This window comes from Hibiscus syriacus, unplaced genomic scaffold (assembly GCF_006381635.1).
Source record: "Hibiscus syriacus cultivar Baekdansim isolate YM2019G1 unplaced genomic scaffold, ASM638163v2 tig00112411_pilon, whole genome shotgun sequence".
Taxonomy (NCBI): Eukaryota; Viridiplantae; Streptophyta; class Magnoliopsida; order Malvales; family Malvaceae; genus Hibiscus; species Hibiscus syriacus.
In genome coordinates this window covers 868,471-888,327 of record NW_024063326.1, presented here as the reverse complement: position 1 = coordinate 888,327, position 19,857 = coordinate 868,471, and the positions used below count along the sequence as shown (strand labels likewise).

General features: G+C 31.5%; 1 protein-coding gene and 2 pseudogenes across 1 annotated transcript; 1 reads left to right on the top strand and 2 right to left on the bottom strand.

The window, feature by feature from the left end:
- The first annotated feature begins 4,038 nt into the window (after window positions 1-4,038).
- LOC120179380 lies at window positions 4,039-5,577 on the top strand (annotated as a pseudogene).
- Window positions 5,578-6,923: 1,346 nt separating this feature from the next.
- Window positions 6,924-11,427, bottom strand: LOC120179287 (uncharacterized protein At4g06598-like). Its single transcript, XM_039184923.1, has 6 exons — window positions 11,282-11,427; window positions 9,355-10,098; window positions 8,571-8,646; window positions 8,329-8,455; window positions 7,368-7,601; window positions 6,924-7,328 (listed from the first exon to the last, which is right to left on the bottom strand). Exons 2-5 carry the CDS (start codon window positions 10,077-10,079, stop codon window positions 7,453-7,455), a joined length of 1,077 nt encoding a protein of 358 aa, XP_039040854.1. The 5' UTR covers window positions 10,080-10,098; window positions 11,282-11,427; the 3' UTR covers window positions 6,924-7,328; window positions 7,368-7,452.
- A 4,279-nt stretch (window positions 11,428-15,706) lies between these two features.
- Window positions 15,707-18,703, bottom strand: LOC120179290 (annotated as a pseudogene).
- Between the last annotated feature and the right edge of the window lie 1,154 nt (window positions 18,704-19,857).

Sequence of the window (19,857 nt, the reverse complement as noted above, 5' to 3'; positions counted from 1 at the left end):
AATTATTCTTTGAGTTGACAATAGAATAAAAAAATTCTAGAGAAAATTTTTAAGGGTATCATGTTCTCATTGTTAATTTTCAATAAAAATAAAGAACACATGGCATTGCTATTACCCCGTTTGTAAAGTTCTTTTATTTCATTACTAGTACATATATAAAATAATAATCTATAATATACGAATCAAGCAATCTTAGTGATAAAATAATTAATGTTATTCCTTAAGGTCACTGGTTCGAGCAATATGAATGCTAGAGGTGTGAGCGTTTAATGTCAAATTGATTAGAGTTATCTTTAAATATATATTATTTTGCATATTTCGAGGATCCCGTTCAAGCTACTCTCTCATGAGTCGGCTATAATTGATGATAACTCCTATTAAGATGAAAATACAAATTTGATTTTTGGAAAATAAAATAATTTAAATTTTTATCTTAAATTCGTATCTTTCTTAAACTATTTTTTAATTTGACTCACCAAAATGACCAAATATATATTATGCGACCCTTTCTACAAATGTATACAAAATACATGTAGAATTTACTCATAAACGCATATAAATTTTGCTATTAATGTCAACGTGAATTTTTCATCTAACAACATACATCCTACAGACAACATCGATTCTATTAATCATCATATCAACATCTACCAATACTTGTATATATGATATATAATATAATTGAAGCGGAGACCTGAGGCTATAACTCCTCAACATCAACCCAAGCCTCACAACGGATCTCTTTGCCGAGCAGCTTAATTTCCCCCACAACTTTTCTCTGTGCTCGAACTTTGAATCTTGTTTTGGTCACTAATCTTCCCTTAACGCGGTAAAGGGTGACCCTGTCATCCTTTTCCAGACCCTTTGCCTGCACATATGCACGCCAACCCGAAGACAGCACAGGTTTGGGGTGCGAGTGTCGAGCTTCGTTCCTTTTCGACAGCCCAAATTTCCATGTGTTCCCCATCCCATCCGTGACATTGAACTCCACCTTATCTTCGCCTCGACGGAACTCGAACTCGTTCAGAGCCTCCATCGGAAATGACAGCCTCACGCCTACGTCGGTGTTAGTCAGACATTTCGAGAAAATTTTATCATCTGTTTCGGAATGCGGCATACCCATGGCTACTACGACAACAGGAAAAGAGTAGAAAGAGAAGCAATTTTTGGCTTGTTGAATATGGTTGTCTTTAAATAGAGAGAATTCATGTTAATAAAGATGATGGATCGTTCGATCATAGCCAGATTCTTTCGAAATGTATGCAGTATTTCTGGAAGCATGGCCCAGCCTTGTTTTTTCATGGACGTTGACACTTGAATTATCACCGTGATTGGGAGAAACACAAGTGACCTGCTCAAATGTCAAACTGGAGCTTTCACATTAACAAACCAAGCACTTACCTTGACATCAATGTGATTGCAACTATATCCATTAATTTTTAATTGACCTTTCCAAAAAAAATTATAATTTAACTTCGTCCCTTTAAAAAATTATGAATTTTTTATAGTTAAAATCCGTTCAATTCAATCTTAAAAATGATCTTATCCAAAATAAAAAAATTTAATAGTCATTGATGATTATAAGATAATATATATTCATAATTTCTCTGGGCCATTAACAATGCACACACCCTACAAACATAACTTCTCAAATCTGAAATCTCTAGGAAGAACAATACTATCTTTAATTACTAAAGTCGCTCGATGAGTTCAGCTCATCTTTAAAATTTGAATGAATTAAACCTAAAATAGTCCTAATTCGAAATGATTCGAAAATGAAACTGATTAGAAATTTTTAAATCCCTAATTTACTTTACTAAATAAATTTAATTCAAAATTATTAGTTTTGTTTTATTTTTTATTTTTACAAAGGAAGAGAGAGTGGTAATTAGGTATCAAATTCGAGATCTTATCTCAAATAAGATTAAAATGATATTACTCGTTAGTACATCACAAACTTGATTGACAATTTATTATTTATAACTTCATTGAATTTTATTCTTATCATGATACATAATTTTAAGCATTATAGTATGCGGAGATATAACATTATTAACGTAAAAGATAAAAAATTAGAGAATAACTACTTTAGATATTAATATTATTAAATTTTGTTATTTGACTCGTTTATATCATTAAATTTCTTATTTTTTTTAATTGTAGTACTGAATTCTAATTTTACCTTCAATTATGTCACTCCGTCGTTAAATCACTAACAGGAAGATGACATGACTAACAAATGCAGAGATGGATATCTAAAACGATTTTGTTTTAGACATTAAACTTTAAGAGTATATCAATTTTGTAACTTAATTTTTAAACAATTTAGTTTTTTTGGACTACATTTTTCAACCGCCGCCAATCAATGCTCATCATCCATCGTCTTTCACGGTGAAATCGATACCAAAATGTTCTCATTTCACTTATAATTCTTCTAATATGATTAGTTTTTCATGGAACCCACTCAAAATCGACGAAATTATTAAAAACAACGGTCACTTTTTAGATGTTTGGAGACTTTTTTTACGTAAGGGATTTAAAGTATTTGTTCGAAAATCTCAAAACTAACCTCATCAGAGTTCATTGAAAGATATTAGAGTATATGTCCAACTTTTAAATGAATTTCCGTCGATTTTGGGCGGTGTTTGGTTGCCAATGGCAATCAAAAAGTACAATGCTAAAAAGAAAATTGTTCAATGACAAAATCGGTAAACCTCTAAAGTTTATTGTCCAAAAGTACTTAGTTTTAGGAATCAGAACATTCACACTAAAACGACATCATTTTGGTGTGAAAAGCTACGTCAGAAACTGTTAGACATGTCATCATCTCGTTACTATCTTAACGACGAGATAATATAATTGCATGTAAAACTAAAGTTCACTGTTATAATTGATAAAATAAAAAATTCAATAATATTAACGATTCAACAGACCAAGTTTATGAAGTAGTTCTCCCAAAAATGCATAATATAAACCAGATTCTCAACATTTTGGTTAAATTAATTAAGGAAATCAACTATCGGAAGAAATCGAAGAAGAAGTATCATCTAGCACATCTTTTGGCAAATTAATGAAAGAAAACTATAATTCTTTAGAGAAAAATGTCAATTCAAATATAAAAATACTGTACTGATGTCATTTTGGTATTTTTTTTCTTCTTTATCGTAACTTTATTAATAAAGCAAACGCAGGAGTGATAGATTTTATTTTGTGGGGGCACCAATGGATTTTATTCGTAATCGTTCTATCCATCTGCATCTGCGCCGGGTTTTCGTTGTTGCACGCTCTTTTAACGAGCGATACGGTTTCCAACCCAAGAGGCTTCGACAGAAGCGCCAGCACGGCACTGCTCTGCTCCTATAAACCCTTGGAAAAGAGCACGAGCTATTTGTTTTAAGATAAATTATACTTTTAGTATCTCAACTATTACTTTTATTCCGTCTTAGTCACTAAATTTTTAGTTTATTTAAAATAATATCTAAAGTTACGTTTTAATTTTATTTTGGTCAGTTGTTAAAAATTAATATAACCACTAATGTGGTATTTAAAAAAAATTAATTTACCTTATGGTGAAACGTATGTATCACCATTAATTTTTTAATGGTGGAAAACCAGAATATAATGTTAAATATAATTTTGAAACATAAAAATAGTTAGATGACCTAAACGTAACAAAAGTGATAGTTGAGATACTAAATATATAGTTTACCCTTTGTTTTAATTTTCTTCTACATTTCTAAATTTACTGAAAAATCCTCAACCCCTCCTCCAAGTAATTAAATTGACATATTACACACTTAACAGTGCTCAAGTTTGCACAAACTGACATCGTTAATTAAAAATTTTGTTGTACTATTTTTAAAAATTATATTATATGTTATACTTTAGTTTAATTTTAATTGTCCACCATTAAAAAGTTATTTTGGTCACCCATAGATTTAGGCATCAGTCACCCTCATGTTAATGTGGATCCACCATTAAAAGATCCGTACTAAAACACCATCAATTTGTCTATCAAAATGATGAAAAGATTCGTCAATGTCATCATGTCCGCATCGCATAGAGCAGCATGTGTGGAAACTGGGATGGGATTGGACAGGTAATGAAGCAATTTGGAGCTTGCAAGGAGCTGAGGCCAGCGAGCAAGGAAACTGCTCTAGCTTCAAAGGAGGTCCATTGCCTCATTGTTGTAAAAAAACCCTTCCATTGTTGATCTTCTACCTGGAGCCCCATATAACGTGCAAACCACTAATTGTTGCAAAGGAGGTGTCCTATCATCCATGATCCAAGACCCCTCTAAATACAGTGCCATTTTTCAGATGAGTGACTCGGCCGGAGACAATTTCAACTTCAACATGCCGGAAAAATTCACTATCGGAGTTCAAGGCTATACCTGTGCGGCACCAGTTCAGGTTGCACCGATTAAGTATAATTCGAATTGCGGTCATCGGTGGACACAAGTACTTGGTAGGTATAGCTCAGATTGGAGATCTTCGGTTGTTTTGGCCCTATTTTTCTCTTGGATTGAACTGAAACTCACCATGTATGCATGTATGTGTGTGTTGCACGGACATGGAATGGGACTTGTATGTACTCCCAATTTCTGGCATCAACTACTCCAAAGTGCAGTGTATCATTATCTGCATTCTACAATAGCACCATAGTTCCTTGTCCCAAGTGCTGCTGCAGCTGCAAAGGATTGCCTGGAGGAAAATGTTTATAAAGTAAATCCTCCTCCTTTCATACATGCATGCATACATACGTACTTGTATGCATGCATGCATGAATGAATTAATGAATTAATGCATACGTGTATGCTTAATATTGCATGATTGTTGAATTTTGAGGCATTCCTTCTTAAAGCTGCATGAGAATACTTACAATTTCATAGTTTCTGATATTCCTTCTTGACAGTTTCTGTTAAACACCGTCGTTGTTGCGACAAATGAAAGATATGAATCGGGAGTCAACGTCTTCGGTGAGGTGCTCGGAACATATGTGTCCGATATGGATTCATTGGCATGTGAAACAAAGCTACACACACTATTGGAAGGTGAAGATAACGGTGCACGATCATAATAACCTAAAGAATTACAGTGAGTGGAACTTGGTCGCATTGCACCCCAATCTGAAAAGCTTGGTACAGGTTTTCAGCTTCAACTATGAACCAGTTAGCCAATACGGCTTCATCAGTAAGTTCATTTTGCTATCCAGATTGTGCACTGCAACCAATTGTAGGAGGCCAGAAAAAAATTGATTTAAACCGACTTAACCGAAATGTTTACTATCCGCTGCAGATGATACAGGCATGTTTGGGGGATTAAGTTCTACAATGACATGCTGCTTCAGTAAGGTGGTGGAAATGTTCAAACTGAAATGTTGCTGCACAAAGATGCGGATATGTTCAGTTTCAGAGAAGGATGGGGTTACCCTAGAAGGACTCTTTCCAATGGTGATGAATGCGTCATGCCCCCACCTGATGGGTACCCTATGCTACCTAGCATGGGAGACCATGGTGCCAAATTGAGCGTTATTGCCATCTTTTTCTCTTTGTTGCTGGCAATACTATGTGCTTAAAAATGAAAATGTAAGAGCATTGTAGCCTTTAAGTTTCCAATTGTACAAAACCCATTTTATTTGCTCTGTTGGAAGTTGTTAAAATAATTTGAAAACCACATACTGGGTTTGGGATTCTTTGGTCGTGAATACGATTGTGGTGTACATAACTAATGTACTCCTCGGCGTTATTGACTTAATGTTTAACGTTGGAAATTGGTCTGAGAAAACATTGTAAGCAATTTACTTAGCCATTGATTCTAGCTTAAGATATCAGTAGCAAAAGAAATCAAGTTTCACCACGGAGAGTAGGGCTTTCTTCTAACTAATAATGTTATCCTTTAACGGATCTAATATTCAGGAATCATTTACAGCTACCCTAAATAATAAGGGCATTGCTATAGGGGCTCTAAGGTAAAATCCCTCTCCTCCCCAACAAAAGACTATTTTTACGAATAGGGACTTCTTCCTTCGGACATCTTTCACAACTCTCCCATCATGCTCAACCATTTTCAACAATAAAATAATTAGGGGAAACTTAGTAACCCAACTATTTTCGTGATTCCATATTGGTCACTATTTTTTCTTCAAAAGTCATACCTATGTTTTTGTTCTATTTTAATCATCCATCGTTAAAAAACTAAACAGAACTACCAACATGAAATTTTTTTATTTTTGCAATGATGATGATGTGGTATTACCTTATGGTGACAAGTCAGCATCACCATTAATTTTTTAACAACGGATGACCAAAACATAACTTTAAGTATAATTTTGAAGAAAAAATATATAATTTACCCAAATAATAATCAGAACTGAATTTGACAACTAGCATGGCAATTTGCAGATGAGCTTGATCGTGGGTTAACACACTAACTCAATTATGGTTGTGGGGCAAAGGAGTGACCACTTGACAAGTCACAAGCCTGGATGCACTAGCATCTTTGTTTCACATATGCTTCACTTTCAACTTGCATTATTAACCCTACCCTCCAAAAGTAATTCAGCAAATACATTGGTTGTTGCTCTTTTTCTTAAACAATCCAATCCTTCCCCTGTCATGCAGTAGCTGAACAAATGCATATGAGTTGCCAAGGGATTTGCACTCTAGGAAGGTTTGTAATGACAACAGTGTTAAAATAAGTTCAAGCTAGTAAAAAATCAAATAAGAATAATTGAACCTTATTTCAACAACTCTAATATTTCATAAGAAAACTAATAATAATAGTTGTAAAATAACTCCTGATAATGCCAAGGAAAAAGATTGGGAGGGGTTAAATAATATGTAGTAACAAGGCAGCTCCTTGATTGCAGACATCAAACTATCTTCAAGCTGAGCAATACCTGGCAAATAACTATAACCAACAGAACCCAGAAATATGACATAGATTTGATTAAAAGCATTGTACAATATATAGTTTCCTGGCATTATGCATTATATATAATGCACATCTAAACAGCCCAAAGATCTCCGCACAATAAGGTCGGATCCACTGGGTGGATACTCAAAACGGAAGAAAAATAAAAATTCACATAGTAACCACGGATGAACAGACATGAAGGGGGGAAATGTTCTTGTGTTTACCACTTCAGGCGAATCATGTGCCAGACATCGAATTTGCTGGCAATGACTACCAGGTGCACATCAAGATTTAATTGGCTGAGGAAAATAAAAAGGGTAAGATATGATGGAAAATAAAGAGAATGTCAGGCAGAGGGAGGGCACCAAGACTGGATGAACTCAGCTTTATCCCTGCGCAAAGGGAATGTGGAAGCAACAAATGTGGTCAGCATGGCAATTCCAGTTGAAGTAGTTGCCCAAAAAGCTCTGGCTAGATTAGATATTTAAATGCAGAGTGGACCAGTGATAGTGTCATGACCGGAACTGGTATCCCTCTATTTCAGAGATAGGTTTGCAAATTGGGAATCAATATCTCTACTGCTAGAGCGTCGATGGCTTGATGATGGATGCTTTTGCTTCTGTTGCTGCTGCTGGTACAAGCCTCGTAGCCTACCAAGCTCCCTCTCCAATACTTCCTGCTCGACTGAGCACAATGATTGCATGATATAGTTTTCCTTCGATAAAATTTTGTTTTACCAAATAAAATAATTGATGTTGTCGCAAGAGAGACCAATAATGGCCTATCAGACACATTGGCCTTTTCTCCATGATAATTCATGCTTTTGAAAGACCCAATGCATTGTTATGGGCGACTGTACCCCCCAAGGAAACAGGAAAATCACTTTTCCCAAACAAAAGAATAAGACATGGACCATGCATATCCCATATTTTCCCTCCTAACACAAAGGTAAAACAAGTGAAATATGTTCACTCACGACTCATGAGTTAGTAAATACCTTAACCCCTCCCATACACAACACAACAAAACATTTATATAATTTACTATTGTAATAAACTAATCATGACCAAAGGAACCTCAGATCTCTAATACAAATTTCTGCATATATCTTCTTCCTTCTCTCAAAATCATTCTAGAACTTAATAGTAAATTTCAGTTTACCAAGCAACTCATGCCCAAACTATCTCAAACCAATTCAACTATTTTGGTCAAAGTTTCTATGAATTGAAATGTTTTTTTTCCTTTTGCATATTCAGTAGCAGACTATGGAATATAAAAACCTACCTTGTTTTAGCATTAATCATGCCCATGCAAATAATTAAAAGCTAGGGCTGAAAAAGGTGAAATACAATTGTAATGCAGAAAAACAAGATTTAATCATAGCATTAGATGTCATAAATTAGACACATACGATATTTGATGGCCTGCTCTTGAGCTAAACTCTCTAAACGTTGTGTAAGAGCTTTGTTCTCCATGCCAAGAATAAGATTCCGTTGGTTAAGAAATTCAAGCTCAGCTGAAACTTCAGATCCTTCAGCCTGTCAAGTAAGAAACGCAAAAACAATTCATCATAAGGAATATACTCCCTCATAACTTCAAGTCAATTTCAAATGTAGTACATGTTAAAAAACTTATGTTCAGACTAATTCTTGCCTGCAAAGCTTGTACATTTCTTTCCAGCTCAGCTATGTACTGAAGTTTGCGCACTCTTGAGCGTTGAGCAAACTGCCTGCAATAGACAATAACAAAGTACCGTAATCAAACATTTTCTAACAATTTAGGCCTTTGTGTCACAACTAAAAAAAATTATATAAGTTTTAAGAATCACACAGCAAAAGTAAATCAAAGTTACTACTTACTAGTTACTAGCAAAAAAATATCTTAAAAGCCAGGCATCCAAAAAAAAGAATAGACAAAGAACGAAAGTGCTATGGCATTCCACTGAGAACAAAGAAAACATAATAAAATGTATTTATGTTATCCTTTTGTGAGTATAAGAAATTCCACTGAACAAAAGAAAGCATAAAAAATTCCAGCCAAGGTACAAGGCCAAGAAATGCAAAACAACTAGAAAGTGAATGCAAATGCAAGAAATATCTAATCATACAATCATTCCTAGGGAACCTGCAGATCCATATCCTAGCATCATCTATAAATCCCGTTGAAAAGTAACTAAAAACTCCTTGTCAATTTGATCATTATAAGCAAAAAAGTAATTATTAACAACACTAGAAGCATTATAAGCAACTATCAATATTACCTGAGCTCACAAAATGCAACTTTTAAAAGATATTGTTGACAGTATGAGATTTTGCTCAATGCAAGGATGGGGGGGGGGGGAAGCAACGACAATAGCATGCCTTGCAACCAGGAAAACAAAATATATCACTAGAGTATTACTATACCCAGTTGTGGAACAACAAAAATGGCTACTCACTGCTTCGCTCTTTTTGTGTCACTGTCAGATCCAGAAGACTTGGCGTGGGAATTATCTTTTTTCTCAGAAGAATCTTTTGCATCAAGAGGGACAGATTTAGCAGAATCTTGTTTTCCATTTGCTGTTGTTGGTATACCCTCTAATTCTCGTGGTGCACATGATCCTAGACCCTGAACAAATGTGTTCTCTCTAAGTGAAGGAGGCCCACTTGGATGGGTCACAGCATTCAAAGATGAATCCCAAGCCCTATTCTTTTGCTTTACCAAGTTCACATCAGTGTAGAAAGAGTTAAGCTGAGCATCTTTACAACTGTGATGATCTAAGTCATGAGACACCCATGAAAGTCCAGGATTCATATTTCTATAACCATAATCATCCTGAGCTGCATAATCTGGGTTAGGAGCCTTAGGTACATCAATGTATGTAAAAGAGTCACTCGATGATCGTCGATGGCCTCCTTTGCGCACAGGAGTCTCTGGCTCATCAAGGAGATCATCAAGCCAAGAAGGTTGTTCCTCTATCAAAAAGGTTTCAGAGGAAGTGCGCTGGTGGAATGCACTTCCCTCTCTAGGCTTTTGAACCACTTTTGATCCAAGTACATTGTTGGGGGCATTATCATTATATGTTGAGGAGACAGTAGGAAATGGAAATTTAGGAGGAAGTAAGGCGTGCTTTCCAGCATACATCAAATTTCTTATATTTGTTGATCCCTTGGAATTGGCCATGTCCGAGATCAACCCGTTTCTGTGCAGGGAACATGAGAGACCAATCATGAAATAGATAATTAGGATAAAAACAAAGGCAAACATAAAAGTCCTAGAAAAAGAGTTGATGTCAATTTCAGTTCAGAAACCAAGATACAATAAGTCATTCCTCCAACAAAAGAAATCAAAAAAACAATAGACAGTACCATGCATCAAACCTATCAATTATATAGCACACAGTGATCTTAACATAGAAAAGTTTCTGGCACACAGCATTGTATGACAAGTAGACTTTACATCTTACATCAACATCCCTAGTTACAATTGATGCATATGTTGAACAAACACTATAGTTACAAGAACTCTGCTTTTATTTTGTAGGTAGAAGATTGCAACATTACACAACACTTTTATGATCTATATTTTGATCATTTAAATTGAAACAGTGCAATAAAAAACATAAAAAATACAGTTCAAAACACCGTGTCACAAAAGAATGTTTCCCAATCTGGGTCAAATAAGAAGACCTATCCGATGAAATCATATTCATAATGTGTCTGAAAAGTGACCACTTTTGCATATTTAGTAAAGCATGTAATCTGCAATGAAATGGGAGCATATTCCTCACAAACAGGAAAATACAAATCAGGAGTTCGTGACATTCCATACAACATAATCTAAGTAATCTAATTCATAAACTTAAATGAGACACTCCAATTTCATCTAACAACCGAGAAAAATGCAAAGCAAACCTGTTAAAATTAACAGATTCAATTAGCTAAGAACAACAATTCTAGCATTATTTAGTTCCTCTACCCAAACAGGAAAACCCTAAATAAATCTTGTTATAAATAATAAAAAGATGAATAAATAAACAAATAAAACAGCGAGTAAGCTAAACAAAGTATAGAATACTTAAAACTGTGACTTCTTATTATTTTCCACATTTCCTCAGCAACCAGAAGGGAGCCCAGAAAATCTAAGATAAATAAAAGCCAAAATGCAGCTCATGATTTTTTATATAAAAAAATCTTAATCGTTGAATATTAGGTGTTCTGTATTCACCATAAAAAGGAAATGTTACACAATGTGTGAGATGAAAATGAATTCAAATGAACTCGAAAAAGAAATCAATATTTTCTAAGATTCAAAAACAGATTGAACACACAAACAAACGGAAAACAAGTTGTAATTTAAAAACAAACAAAATTTTTAAAGCTTACCTTTGGATTATTGAAGAATTAAGATCTCGAAATGTAAATCTTGAATTACTCAAAATCTGAAGCTAAGAATTTCCTAGGGTTTGCCCTTTTTGTTTTTTTTGGGTTCCCCTTATTATGAACCCTCTGCCCTGCTCTCCCTCTCTTTCTATTTATATGTCTCTCTCGTTGTAAGCTGGAAGTGGGAATCACGAATCAGAGACCGGATTGGCTAATAAAATCTGAGAAATAACGGGTAAACTTCACGGATGACCACCCGACTATTTCACACTTTCACTTTGACTACCAATAAGCCAACCTCGTCACTTAGTATATAAAACATTTTCCATATAAATATATAATCTATTCTAAGTGCAAGTCGATTAGCCACCAAGCCAGAGCAAATAATTTACTAAAATTAATACATTATATATATATATTCATAAAAATGTATATTTTTGTAATAAAAATAATATTAAATGTGTATATATTATTAAACTATAATTTTTTACATTTATTTTTATAATTATATATATTTATTAAATTAATTTTTAATTTAATTAATAGTTTTAATTTTTTATTAAAAATAAAATGTTCGATTCATTTATTAATTAATTTAACCAACGCGAGTTAGTTAAATATCAAAATGTCTCGTTCCAATAGTAAATTAGAGAAACAAAATATATTTATGTTTCCTGTGTAAATCTTGATTAGCAGTGGTTGTCCTGGTGCTTTTTGGATCGTTTCAGTCAATTTAGACGTGCATACTTGTATTTCAAGTTATTAACACATATTAATTGATATAAGATTTTAATATTTTTTTATTTTAATTATTTTAATTTTATTTATAAATTACATTAAGTATAATATAATTATTTGATGAAGTCATCGAACTTCATTAATAATTAATAATTTTATATTTTATATATAACTATATGGGTAAATCAAATATTTACTCACTAAACATTATTACAGAAAGTAAACTTTTCTCTCAAATAAAATTAGTTTTTGAATTTTATTTTTTAGTCACTCAACCATTTAAATATCTGTATGTCATTTAAAATTTTTGGAGTAAATTCATGTATAAGCCCCTTAATCTTTTCTCTCAAACTCATATTTTCAAACTCCCTTTAATTCACCAATATATAGTATTTTCTTTCAAATATGAATTCTAGGAGGTCGAGAAGGAGAAGAAAAATAATATATTTTGATTCTATAATGATCAGAAGGTGGAGATTTAAATTAAATCAAGATAAGTTCAAAGTTTTTATTTGAGTTTTGTTGATTTTAAGGAAAAACAAGTTGAAAAATAAGAAATAAGATAATATTTTGGTATATTTATGTCAGAGACGATGATGAACGACAATCGACAGTCAAATGGCAATGAATAAAGATGTTGACCATGGAAAAGATAAAGGATTAAATATTAGGTTAATTTCATAAACAATTATGCCCAAAAACACAATGTTTTGATACTTTATTACACAATAACGGGTGGGTGAAAAAATAAATATTAAAACTTTGGTGACAAAATTAATTTTTTGAAAGTTGAGTGATTAAAATAGAAATAAATTAAAAGTTGAGTGATTAGATGCATAAACATTTCTTTTAAAACCATCAAAGTGAACTAAATAGTCTCTAAGTAATGAAAAATGGTCTCTAAGTAATGAAAAATGAAACATACAAGTAAATGATTGAAAATTTTCAATCAAACAACTTTGAGAAGGAAATGAAATATATTAGCAAACACTACTGTCGACAATGAAGAATAAACATTATCAACACCAACATAAGAATATTACTTCAATTATTATTTTTGTTCCGTTTTGATCACCCAATTATTATTTTTTCAAAATCATGCCTAACATTAGGTTTTGGTCACCGATCGTTAAAAAATAGCAATGACACTGACATGTCACCAAATGATAATATCACATCATCATTGAATTTTTTTTAAATCATACCTAACATTACATTTTTGTTTTATTTTGGTCACCTACCGTTAAAAAGATAGCAATGGTGATGACATGTCACTATAAGATAGTGTCACATCATCATTGAATTTTTTGAAAATATCACTTTAATTGTTCTGTTAATTTTTTAACGAAGAGTGACCAAAATAAAACCAAAATGTAATGTTAGGAATGATTTTGAAAATAAAATAATAGTTAGTGACCAAAACAGAATAAAAGTAATAGTCAGAATACTATATGTGTAGTTTACCCAACTTTTTATTGCAACAAGTTGCAAAGGCCATCATGTTTTATTCACAGAGTAAGATAGGAAGAGATTGTCTTCTCCAATTATTTTGCATTGCTCATTACTGTACTTTTCCTTTTTTATATATTATCCAACACTACTTTTTAAAACATATATAAAATTTTGGTAAACAATATTATCCACCTCACATATTATTTATATTTATATTTATATTTATATTTATATTTATATTTATATTTATATTTATATTTATATTTATATTTATATTTATATTTATATTTATATTATATTTATATTTATATTATATTTATTTATATTTATATTTATATTTATATTTATATTTATATTTATATTTATTTATATTTATATTTATATTTATATTTATATTTATTTATATTTATATTTATATTTATATTTATATTTATATTTATTTATATTTATATTTATATTTATATATTTATTTATTTATATTTATATTTATATTTATTATATTTATTTATATTTTATATTTATATTTATATTTATATTATATTTATATTTATATTTATATTTATATTTATTTATATTTATATTTATATTTATTTATATTTATATTTATATTTATATTTATATTTATATTATATTTTATTTATTTATATTTATATTTATATTTATATTTATATTTATATTTATATTTATATTTATATTTATATTTATATTTATATTTATATTTATATTTATATTTATATTTATATTTATATTTATATTTATATTTATATTTATATTTATATTTTATTTATATTTATATTTATTTATATTTATATTTATATTTATATTTATATTATATTTATATTTATATTTATATTTATATTTATATTTTATATTATATTTATATTTATATTATATTTATATTTATATTTATATTTATATTTATATTTATATTTATATTTATATTTATATTTATTTATATTTATATTTATATTTATATTTTTATATTTATATTTATATTTATATTTATATTATATTTATATTTATATTTATATTTATATTTATTATATAATATATTAATAGTAGATATTTTATAATTTCACGAGTAAAGTCATTTATTATCATCTATTCTTACATTATATTTAAAATAATAAAATAATAAGGAAATATCTGAAAATTTTAATTTAAAAATAATTATTAATGTATCAAATAATTATGTCAATTTTATTTATCATTTTCAATACATTAATCTTAAAAGTGATTTTAAGAAATTATTGGTAAAATATTCATTATAATTTAAAAATATTTAAAGGACTAAATGTTTATTGATGTCATAAGTAATATTTTACTTAATATCACATCTGAATAAGCTTATTCTAGATGCATTGCATATTTTAATATAATTGAGGGAGGTACCTAAGCTAAGAAAATCCACAACAACCCTAAATCCGATTCACATAAATTTTGTAACAATTAATTTCATATAAGCGGTCACACGAACAAGGAGTGGGTGATCATCGGTGACCATAAATACCATACAATTATAGAAGCATAAACGTTGGGAGCAATCATATAGAATGTAAGCATTTTTCAATACAGAAAAACAACAAATGCTATATGCCTACCCTAAAAAATTCATTGACAACTTCAGATGCAAATATATATATATATATATATATATATATTGCTTAAAATATCTTGTTACAACCGGAGACAAAGTAAAGATTTGTTTATGGAAGAAAAACTATAGCGACCGTAGTCAGTTCATTTCTTTTGGTTTAACGAAGAGTTATAATTATTGGTTTTGTAAAGGAGACGAGGAGTGATATGTTGAAGAAGACGATAAATAAGTGAGAAATTGAGAAAGAGATCGATTCAGAGAGAATCCTCCCTTCAATTTTACCTAGTGGTTTATATATGGGACTTTAGTATTAGTATCAAATCTAAAGTGATGATTGTTAATTGTATGTTAGTAAAGTGAATAGAGCTAGTCATCATATAACAAACTTTGTCGATAATGGAATTAACAACGGTTAAGTTAAGGATTGTGACCGTCTGAAATACATGGAACTCCGTAAACCTCTAGAATTCCAGAGGCCAGATAGGCGGTGGATTAACAATGAAGGCGTGGTTTGCAGAGAAAATCCAGAGGATGTACAACAATATCAAATACAAGGAGGGTTTTAATTGCTTTCCATCAAATGAATAATATTTAAATTTAAAAAAAAAAACAAAAATGTGATTATACCATAAAGGGATACCTTACGATTACATAGATCTAACAATGGCGTCCTATTGTCGGGGTCCATAATTAAGCTAATATATTTCCTACACCTGAATTAGAGATGGTTGATAATGAGGATAATTTTAAGAACCATCAGCTTTGTCCATCTGGCATATCCTAGGATAATAAAGAAAATCAACAAACTGCCCCCTGTAATACCTGCAACAAAGATTTCGAATACCCCATCCATTTTGTACATGTACAAGGGATGTTCATACCAACCACCCTGATATCAAAGTTTCCATACTCAGGGCAAATGAAATATGGTCAATGTCAATTGAAGTTCAATGAGTTCATTTCTCTGGTTGTCAAGTTGGATATTGACATAGTCTTCTGTATGATATATTCACGAACCTGTGAATCGAACAAACGAAACGATACTTGGAAATCAAATCAATGAGGTGAAACAAGATGCATCTGTTGTACTTGTTCACAGAAAAGAAAATCACTCACAGATAAATCTTGTTACGCATTCGATCCAACCGGACGAAATAAGCCTCGAGCAACATCTCCAAATCCTCGACATTGTTGTCGTCGAAATAGTGGCTGACCAAACTTACACTCCTATTTGAACCTAGTCGAGGTAGACGGGGTGGATGATTACAGATGGTGTTTGAAAATTCATCTCTCAACAGAGCCTCCAATTGCAGATTGTGGACCTGCTTTCTTGTCAAATACAAATGCGCCATATCTTCATTGTCATCCAATAGGTGCTCAATTTCATCCCTCACCTGACATTATTATGTGCATCAATCTTTAAAGAATCATATACTTGTTTTCATTGTGGAACTGTATATAGCAAACAAGCACTCTGAATCCAGAAAGGGGTATTTTTCTTAGTCCATATGAGCAAAACAACAGGCATGGAAGTTACCTTTTGTACACGAGCGAGAGATGAGTGAGGTTGCTTTTAACACTTCGCACATGCTCAAGATTCTTGGTGCTGACATTTCGAGCCAGTTCGTCCAACACAGGATAAGAATCTGTTCCGAGGTCCACGACCTTTCTGTCCAGAAATGAACAGACGACCTCTAACGCTATCTCGAGAACCTGAAACTCAAATGGTAGCTCGTACAACAAGCCCTCCATCACTTCCGTAATGGGTGTCGAAACATGCATTTCGTTTTCACTTGCATCGATTGTGCCTGCTCCTTGCGTCTTAAGAGCACTTTTATGAGAAAATTGTTGTCTTAGTTGATCCACAAATTGAAGAACTTCCTGCTGGAGAGGATCTAATATAAGAACTTCAGAAGCTGTTACTATAGCCTTCACAAACTCTAAATTGACAATCATGGCTTTCTCCCTGGCTAGAAAAGATGCAAAAAGAATCACAGAAAATTTCTTAACTATTTCAAGATAATATAATAATGATGACTAGAAAAAGCATACAGTTATTCACAATTTGTTTGATGCTTTATATCAAGATCATGAAATATGTCAAGGTACAAAACAGATTGGAAATTATGAAAATTTCTTCTCCGTTTCAAGATGATGATGACCAAATAGAGAATCCAGAATTCTTATTTGCTTGAAACATAAACCATGGTACAAAACAGAGTGCATAAATCTGAACAACAATTCATCCCCTTCCTCTTTGGACAACAGACAAAACTATAAATTTGCTGGCAAGAAAAAGCACAGCAAAGCATACTGCCCAATGCATGGTTATAGTAGCCATGTATTTGCTGACATCGCTAGCAAGAAGATTCTCAGTCACATAACTGTTAAGCAACTTCTATGATTAAGAACGGTTTTCATTTATTATTATCAATGCAATCGGTTTAGGCTTCGATTAAGCAACTTATAGGACTAAGCAAAGAACCAAGAACAAATAATTCGTTTTAATTAACATGCAAGGCTGCTAGTCATCAATCACTTTGCTTAGCTAAATTATAACTGATATCAGCATGTAGGGTTTGGTTAGAGGTGTAAGAAGCAAGCAAAATCGGAAACTTCCAGTGGCATTCAATTTCAACCATGTTGCTTAATGTAAAGTGAGTAAAACTCGATTCGACTTAACTCGAAAAAGTTTTAAATAAAATTTGAGTTATAAAATAGAACTCGAATAACTCAAATTTTTTAATAATTAGTGGATTAATTTTCAAGTTCTAGTCGAGACTCTCAATTTTGCATGATATATGTATATTGCATGTAAATAAATATATATATGTATATCATATATGGTTATAGAAAGCCGTTTCAATTGGAATCAATTAGTATAATACCATTATATATATTTATAAATTTAAACAGAAACTCAAACAACTCAACTCGACCCAAATTTCATAAAATCGACTTAATTTGAAAAAAAATCAAAAAAATATGAGTTATAAAATAAAACTCGTAAGTAACATGAAACTGTTTTTACTCGACTTGATCAAATTCCCACCCTTTTTATAGCAATACCTAATTCAAATAATTTTACACATTGTTCCCACTCGGAAGCTAATAGAAGTTATAGAACCATGAACCCTCAGTCTATAAATGAGGAAAATGAGCCGGACCCTGAAATCAATTAGCTTGCAATCTGTGAAAGTGGATATAATCCCTATTTCAATGATCAATACTAAAGTCCTCTGAAAATTAAGTTCAAACATACCAATAATTGTAGAGGACTGAGAGAAGATAGGACCAAGAATCCTCAGATCTCTAGCAGGAAGCGAAGCTTTTTGAATAATCGTGCTCTTATCGTATTCCACCAATTCCGAAGCCCCCTTCGTGTCGAACCTCATCCATAGCCTTGCCCCGGTCGCCTTCTTCTTCGCCTTCGCCACCAGCCCCACAACACCGCCACTAGAATTGATCGAGCTCGGAGGCGGAGTTGAAGACGAAGCAACAGCTCCAATGGCCAGCAGCACTGGCGATTGTGCGGCCTTCTTATGTTTCGAACGCCGTTTCCGACTGGAGGAACGGATGAATGAGAACGGATTTTTTCCCATTGAAACTCTCTCTACTACAGTTTTTTTTTTTTCTGAGTTTGTATTGAATTAAGGGGTCATGAAAATTAATCAAAGCATGGATCTTTATCCATTTTCTTTCCCGATTCCGCCTCTTCTTCTTCTTCCATAAACGAATCTGATTCGGCATTTTTGGGGGGTTTATTATTTTCAGGCGGGAAACACTGAGAAAACATTGTTTGATCTCGAAAGGCGCCAACTTTATAAAGCAACAATAACGGTGTCCCTGCTTTGACTTTTTTAATATAAACTAATTATTTTAATATATTTTAAAAAATTATATTAACCGAAAAACGATGTTACTAATTTACTTGGATGTCAAATATTGTTTAATACATACTCACTGTATAATTTATCTATAATTAATGATTGAAACGGTAGCACATAAAGGAAATAAATTTTTCTTACTACTGTTTAATACACATTAATGATCCATTAATTTAGTGAGACGAGATACTAAATTTTTTAAATAAAATCAGATTTTCTGAATTTTAATGTTTTGAATTAAATAAATTTAGTTGAGTGAATCGTTCTCATAATAGACATTTGCAATGCATGACTTGAATTAATCGATTGATGGAATATAATAAAATTTTACTTGGGAGGTTCATGATTCCGTAGTTCTTCATATTGAGCACATATGTTTGGACCATAGGAGCTATATGACTCCATACCTCATCAGATAATCATTGTTTATGCTAGAGTGATCCCAAAAAGCAGTATTTTGAAGATGGAAAAAAATAATCAGAAATCTTCTGTGGGGAAGCACAGAAGAGCGACGTTCAATATATCTAGTTAAATGGGACTTCAAAATTGAATTTAGTTTAAAAATATTTTTTTTATTCACCAAAACAAAGTTTGGTAGGAAAAAAACTTTAAACGTGTTTGGATCAAATAATCTCATATTATGTTTGGAGAAGAAATATAAGATTTTGTTACTGATATTATTATCATTATTCAGTATATCAAAATTATTCCACAAACAATCTTAAGATGATGACAAATGTCATTAAAATATATTAAATTTTAGAAATTAAATAAATACAATACTTATAAGTATTTGTAAAATTATTTTTCACTGATAGGATTGAATTGAATTCATTTCAAAAGTTGAAGAAAAAAATTGAAACAATTATAATATATATATGTATATATATATATATATATATATA

Coding starts and splice junctions, on each gene's coding strand:
- LOC120179287 (XM_039184923.1), bottom strand. CDS start 10,079: ATGGCCAATTCCAAGGGATCAACAAATATAAGAAATTTGATGTATGCT. Junction 8,647..9,354: donor GACACAAAAAGAGCGAAGCA/GTGAGTAGCCAT, acceptor TGTCTATTGCAG/GCAGTTTGCTCAACGCTCAA. Junction 7,602..8,328: donor AGAGCAGGCCATCAAATATC/GTATGTGTCTAA, acceptor CATTGTGCTCAG/TCGAGCAGGAAGTATTGGAG.